This window comes from Penaeus vannamei, chromosome 3, assembly GCF_042767895.1.
Source record: "Penaeus vannamei isolate JL-2024 chromosome 3, ASM4276789v1, whole genome shotgun sequence".
NCBI classification, from domain to species: Eukaryota; Metazoa; Arthropoda; class Malacostraca; order Decapoda; family Penaeidae; genus Penaeus; species Penaeus vannamei.
This window is the reverse complement of record NC_091551.1, coordinates 11,635,106-11,642,605: the sequence shown is the minus strand read 5'-3', so window position 1 is coordinate 11,642,605 and position 7,500 is coordinate 11,635,106. Positions and strand designations below refer to the sequence as shown.

At 33.2% G+C, this 7,500-nt stretch overlaps 1 protein-coding gene across 1 annotated transcript in view; it reads right to left on the bottom strand.

Annotated features, from left to right (window-relative positions):
* Window positions 1–1,828, bottom strand: part of LOC138859573 (calphotin-like) — a 10,367-nt gene extending 8,539 nt beyond the window's left edge. Inside the window, exon 1 of the mRNA XM_070115203.1 lies at window positions 1,756–1,828. Within this exon, the coding sequence (XP_069971304.1) occupies window positions 1,756–1,828 (73 nt within the window). The remainder of the gene's footprint in view (window positions 1–1,755) is intronic.
* Between the last annotated feature and the right edge of the window lie 5,672 nt (window positions 1,829–7,500).

The window sequence follows — 7,500 nt, the reverse complement described above, 5'->3', positions numbered from 1 at the left end:
AAAGAGAGAGAAAGGGGAGTTACAAGAAGAATGAGAGTAAAAGAAAAATAGGTGAGGCTAGGAACACAGAAATACACAGAGAGAGAAAGGGAAGTTATAAGAGAGATGAAGGAAAGAGAGCATTAATTATGATAAAAGCTGCAAGTTAAAATCATATCAAAATTAGAAAGGAAACAATCAGGGAGAGTGCATGCAAAACAAATATAGATATAGAAATATGTATAGATAAGGAAGTAACAGGTATTTGAAGGGAAAATTCCTAATGACGCTCATTATTGTCATTTTAATCCTGTTTTAAGAATTAAAGTATTTATTACGGTCACCCTTGTGCATGAAAGACTAATAAACATTTCAGTTTTGCATTTCAGAGCTTATATATTGAGTCACATTGCAAAAATGACGAAAATATTAATAAATGCTAAACGAGAAAATCAGAATATTCGACAGCTTTGCGAATTCTTAATTGATGACACTTTTCACAAGAGACTTTAATTACTTGCTTTCCTGCTTCGCTGAATATGCTTGATTCATGCATAATTCCATTTAGCTTAATATGAAGGTGGACATAAAAATACAGCAAATCATATAATTGATAAACATAAATCTATATATTTGAAAGAAGTACACACGTATGTCACAAATAAGTACAAAACATATATATCCTTTAATATTCACCTGTGCCTAATTAAGAAGTATGAATAAAGAGTCTTCTATGGATTTTTGCCTGGCCATATTGTTTAGGCGTACAATATCAAGTACCAGGTGTGATTTGTGCGATGTAGTCTACAGTAAATCTGAATATATGTTTGGTTAAATGCCATAATCATAGCATTCCGTAGGCTGATGATAATATATAGGTAATGGGAGTATATCCTCGTTACTTATGAAATCTGAACTGGCAACCACTCCTAACGACTCATTTCTAAGGCTTTTAAGGACCACTTATTCACCCCTTAATTCACAAGCGGTCAGTTCGCTTGTATCTGAAATTTATTATATAGTCCTTGGTTTTTATTTGCAATTAGTGACGCTCATTTTGCTACAAGCTTAAGGGATTTTGTAATATAGCGCTGCCCTGCTTAGTGGAGAGAGAGAGAGAGAGAGAGAGAGAGAGAGAGAGAGAGAGAGAGAGAGAGAGAGAGAGAGAGAGAGAGAGAGAGAGAGAGAGAGAATATCCTATCCTGTCTTATCCCATCCTCTCCTCTCCTCTCCTCTCCTATACTAACCTAACTTCACCTAACCTAACGATGAGGCCGAACACCTTCATTAAGTCAGCAATTCTACGCGTGAGGCGACAGCATTGATAAGGTCAGCCAAAACGGGGGCGTTAGAGCTTTCGTAGATGTGTCCTTTCTAAATTAGAGATATCGAATTAGAATGAGAAAGAATTTCCACGATACTTCGGCAAAGGTGCTGGTGAGAACCGTATTTAGAACTGTGTTAAGCGTTATATATATATATATATATATATATATATATATATATATATATATATATATATATATATATATATATATATATATATATATATATATATATATATATATATATATATATGTATGTATATATATATATATATATATATATATATATATATATGTATGCATGTATATTTATATATGTATGTGTATATATATGTACACACACATACGCATGCGGCCGCGCGCGCGTACTTATAATTTTAGTGTTTACCTTTCTTTTTTCTTTTCTTTTTCTTTTCTTTTTTTCAAATGACGTGTACTAATCACCTGTTACCGTTATTACTGCTATCACCTGTTATCAATGCCATCACTGCCATTGCCTTAACCGTCATCTTCATCATCCGCATATTTGCTGTGGCTGATATTACCATCAATCATCAGAAAGAATAATAAAAGTATTCACAAAAAAAAATAGGGTCAGTGTTAAATATCACAAATTCATTTTCAATCGCATTTTATCGCATGCCTTTAGCTCTGATGCAACGGAAAACTCATAAGGAATGAGAGAATATCAGATCAAATACGTAATATTTACATTAAGTTCATAATCCCTGCTCTTCTGCCACTCTCTCTTTGCGTCTATTTCTCTTATTCGCTACAATGTATTATGGGTAGATTATCAGTTATTTAAGTTTCAGATCTAGCAATAGGCATGTGTGCTTTTAAGAAGTTATGGTGATTAAATACTAAAATTAATGGTGCCACTATTGATGCTATTAAGGGAAATATTACTACTGATACTAATATTATTATTGAATTACAGAAATTACATTCCGGTATTCAAATAACAGTTACAGATAAAATATTTGAGGCATAACATCATGGCTCCACATTACGCCAGTGCGGTTATTCCATTGTAAATATCATAATTAAGACATTGAATCAGAGGATTTAGGTTACAAATATTATATTGTAAGCACAACTTTATAAATCTTGCATTATGAATATTGTACAAGATGGTACAGCTAATCGGTCGCTGCTATTGCCTTATTGTACATGCAGAGTGTGCATTATAGGTATAAGAGGAAGAGTTGTGTATTGCTGGCATCATATTTCGTATATTGAAAATTAATTATTACTTTACAGTTTTCAAATAATAGTGATTGCATGGCACGTATGGGATAACAAGCATAATACTACATAACAAGCATTGCATCAAAGGTAATATAATACAAGTGTTTTACGAAGCTACATTGCAAATATTGCATGAAGGGTATTGCAGCATTACAAGTAGTTTAGTAAGTATAACAACTAAGATATGGCACTGCAGGAACTGCAATACAGGTATTGTTACAGGTCTTGTTTTACAGCTCTCACGTTGTCGTAGAAAGATTACATACAGGTATATTGCAAATATTACCTAATTTGTGTTCTATGAAGGTATTACATTTCTGATCATATACTGCAGATATTCCATTATTGATATTACATTACTGTTAACACATTAACATTTCATTACAGTCATGTTATAACTACGTAACGAGAATATAAGATAGGTAGCCGACAAGGGCGTTTACATCACTTATCTTCACGGTTTTAAATAATCATTGATAATATTTTTATCGTAACTTTAACATGTTTTTTCTGTCTATTTCTAGTTATCAATTATATTTTTCAAGATTTGCGCTTAAATGAAAATACATTTCATCAAGAGCATTACTCACAATATAACACTGTCTTAGAAAAAGAAAGAAAGAATAAGAAAAAAAGAAAGAAACAGGTTACCATGGCATTCTTCATTGCCTATGCAGTCCCATATTATCCATATTAATCATGCATCACTTTTCGTTATAAATGAGTTAAATGTTGATAACGATGTATTGTTACAGCATGTATTGAGTGTTCACTTTTGCATAATAGTTGTTAAATAAATGGGTATATGCATTTATTATGTAGATAAACGAAAGAGCTAAAGGTAGAATGACTAAATATCATTTTGACAATAATATTCATTCACCCTATACTGGAATACGTTATCAATCGCACTAATAACGCTAAAAGGCCAACAATTTTTAACATATCAAATGCTTTACAATATTGGAAAGGTGCACAGTCACAGTATTGTTCGTTACATACGTTCAATGCCGTATTTTTTTCTCGGTGTTTATATTAATTTCCTGTTTTTCATAGCCACAAATAACCTGCTGCCAGTATGTGTGTAGACCTCTTTTGCAACTTTTCAAAAAAAAAGAAAAAGAAAAAAAAAGTAAATGTCTAAAAGAAAAAAAAGTGTGTGTGTTTGTGTGTGTGTGTGTGTGTGTGTGTGTGTTTGTGTGTGTGTGTGTGCGTGTGCGTGTGCGTGTGTGTATGTGTGTGTGTGTGTGTGTGTGTCTGTTAGATATAACAGATATAACTCTATTAACGATAACATAGCAAAAATCAACAGCAATTATGAAATAAAAAGCATCAATAATATAATAGTGATGATAGTAATACCTATAATAACAATGATTATCAGTAATAATGATAATAATACTAATTACAAAACAAAGTGAGAGCTGAAATAATAATGACATTGATGCTTCTACGTGTACACTAGATATCATGAAGAACAAGATTGATATATAATATATCTGCACACACACACACACACACACACACACACACACACACACACACACACACACACACACACACACACACACACACACTCACACATGTATAAGTCAGTATTGTTATTTGTTATATTCTGTCCGAAAATATTATGATCAAGATAATGGTGATCATGATGAGAACAGTAATATTTATTATCGTGTATAAAGATAATAATAATGATCTTAATAATATTAACTGAGCAACTTGCAGGAAATTGGTCTTGGCGATACCGTCTCTGATTAGACCGCTAAGAGAGACGATAACAATTATAGTTATATTTATAACTGTGAATAAATAATCTCTGCTATCGGGATTTGAACCCTCGCGTTGCAGGCAGGTAATTGCAAGACTATAGCGTCCGTCTTGCAGTTACCTCCCTGCAACGGCGGCGAGGGTTCGAATCCCGATCGGAGAGGTTATTTATTTATCATGTGAATGCGATAGTGCATTATTTCATCTACCATTAATAATTGTATTGATTATACAGTAATTGGTAACGATGAAATTGAGAATGTTTTTGATAAAAATTATGATAATGATTATGGTTCGTATTATCCTTATGATATTCCTTATTATAACTCATTGGTTTATCGTAGTTATGGTTATAATTTTATACACGGGTATTCTAATTTTTATAATAATAATACTGCAATTAACTTTTAGTGGCAGTAGTAATAATAAGTGACGATGACTATAATAATGGTAATTGCTATCATCTGTAATTATTATTTCATTACAAGTATCAATATTTTCTGAATTATTTTTATGATAATGATGGTAATGGTCATGGTAGTTATTTTATACTACCGTTGATGTAATTGTTTCCACTATCATTATTATCTCATTAGAAATATTAATACTATTTTCATTAATTATAAACATGACGATGATGATTAATGAGGTGTCATATTTTTAAATTTCACTGGTGTTTAAATCCCGAGAAAGTCATTTAAATAGAGGTGACTTGTGCTTCATAAATGACTGGTGGAGAAAGATAAGTATGTGTTTCTGTTTGCGTTTGCGTGCGTGTGTGCGTGTGCGTGCGTGCGCGTGCGTGTGAGAGAGGGGGTGGGGAGTGTGGTCATGCAGGATACTAATACCTGGAAAATTAATTATGAATTTTCTGCGGAAAACGTAGCGATGTAATTGATACTCGAAATATTTGAAACAATTAGCTTCCTATCGGCATTTCTAAATTAAGCCCAAAAGAAAAAAAAGTAGTATCGGTTTAAACAACACCAAAAAAAAACGATCAGAAAACCACTTACATATTTTTTTAACGCTTACATAATGCTTCCTAGAAAATAAGTTATTTATGACCCCGCATTAAGGAACTCGCGTCCATCATTTCAGAAATATATCCTTTTTTTATAAACACGGAGTTGTATTTATATGCATTTAAACAGCCCCATTAAAACGCATTACTAAATGACTTCCGGTGAGCCATTACCGACTAATGATTGTGGGAGTCGAAAAGCGGAGAAAATGCAGTAATTATTGTAATGAGGCCACAACGTTTAATAAATGTCTGCTTTGCATTCCTTTACCAAATGCTGAATTGTGTGTTTTTTCTGGGTTGTTGTCAGTTGGGAAGGATTATCGATAATAATAAATCCGAGTGTTATTAATTTCTATAGCGTAGATATGTAATAGGTACGCTTCTCTGTGAACCTTCTAGTAATACTATTTTTAGAATAAGAAAACTACGAATTGTTTAATCAAAGTACATTTCACATTCATATCATAGGTATATAACATGTACGCTTCTCTGAGAGAGAGAGAGAGAGAGAGAGAGAGAGAGAGAGAGAGAAAGAGAGAGAGAGAGAGAGTGAGTGTGTGTGTGTGTGTGTGTGTGTGTGTGTGTGTGTGTGTGTGTGTGTGTATGTGTGTGTGTGTGTGTGTGCGTGCGTGCGTGCGTGCGTGCGTGCGTGCGTGCGTGCGTGCGTGTGCGTGTGTGCGAGCGCGTGCTATGCTTAAGTAATGCAACTTCAGCTAATGCATAATCTAATTGATCGGCAGCAGTCAAATAGTTTTTTGTTTTCTCAAAAGGTATCAAAATAACACCCTTTTAACTCAACATGAAAATTCATTTGTAAATCTCCTTGTATCAGGTGTTGATGAACTGAACAACACTTACAATGACAATCCGTTAAGTAATTCGTCTCCTCCAATTTTGATTCGGATATTTATTTTCAAATTTGAAAGAGCGAGTGTTGCTGGATTAAAAGACGAGCCATTATACACTTCATGTCATTTGTCAAAAGATGAAGTGGAAAATAAGATAAAAAAGGACGAATATATTTACATATATATAAAATAACGTACGCAATTATGACAAAAGGCTAAAAATAACTACCTTTTATTTCTTTTACAAAAAATTATTCTACTTGGGGGTTATCCGAAATGTTCATCATTATCACGAGCGTACAAATCCTACGCAGGAGAGGGGGGGCGGTGGGGTTAGAGGCCAGGCGTACACTTTTTTTCGAATATGAAAAATTATATCCGGCCGCTTTTCCGTAGAAATAACCGTACACTATGATAAACGGATGAATACAGTTACAGTGGGTAGGGTCAGAGTCTGATGATTACATGATTTCCTGCATTACTTTCGTGCTCATTGCACTGTATGAAACAATATACAATAACTGTATTAACTATAGAAAATGGGAAATTGAACCTGTAAACTTGATTTATCTAAAATATATACCACTGTTCATTGGGAGTGTGTTGCAGGGCTGAAAGTATAAAGTCATTCTATAGGACTCTGGCTCTGTCTTTGGTGATGCCTAGCTGGAAGACCCACATTAAATGACAGGATGAAGTTTCCGCCGTGGTGATGTTCGGTCTGCCACATCATATCGGTTCATACCAGGATGGTTTCAGCAATGTTCAAGTTTGATACATTTGAACATGGGAAAATATTTCAATATTGTTTTGAGCTTTTCTTTTGTATCAAAGTATATGTGCTCTTAAAAAAATACTAAGTTTACGAAAAAAAAGGTAGATTTGTTTAGTCCTGCCATCAGACTCTTGATTTTAATACAGTGAAAGAGCAATATAACGATATGGCTTAATTTTGAATTCATATATTTTTTTCGTAGAATCACTAAATAGGAATAAACATATACAGGGGAGATCTTGATCCCTCATCATTTTTCGTCCGCAAACGTATACTTCAAAGGTCTACGCTTTGTAGACGTGATAATAATGAAAATTGTGAATGACCTCTTTACAATGATTTTCTTGTATATTAGTAGTGTTGCCATCTGATATTTTCCCTGCCCCAAATCCATTTAATCATTGGGGTATTATTTATTTATGTTTTTTTTTTTTTTTTTGTCTATTTGATGTATTTATTAAGGTAATTATTTATCAGTTTATTTACTTATTTATGCATATGTTTATTCCTTTTCAGAAAAAA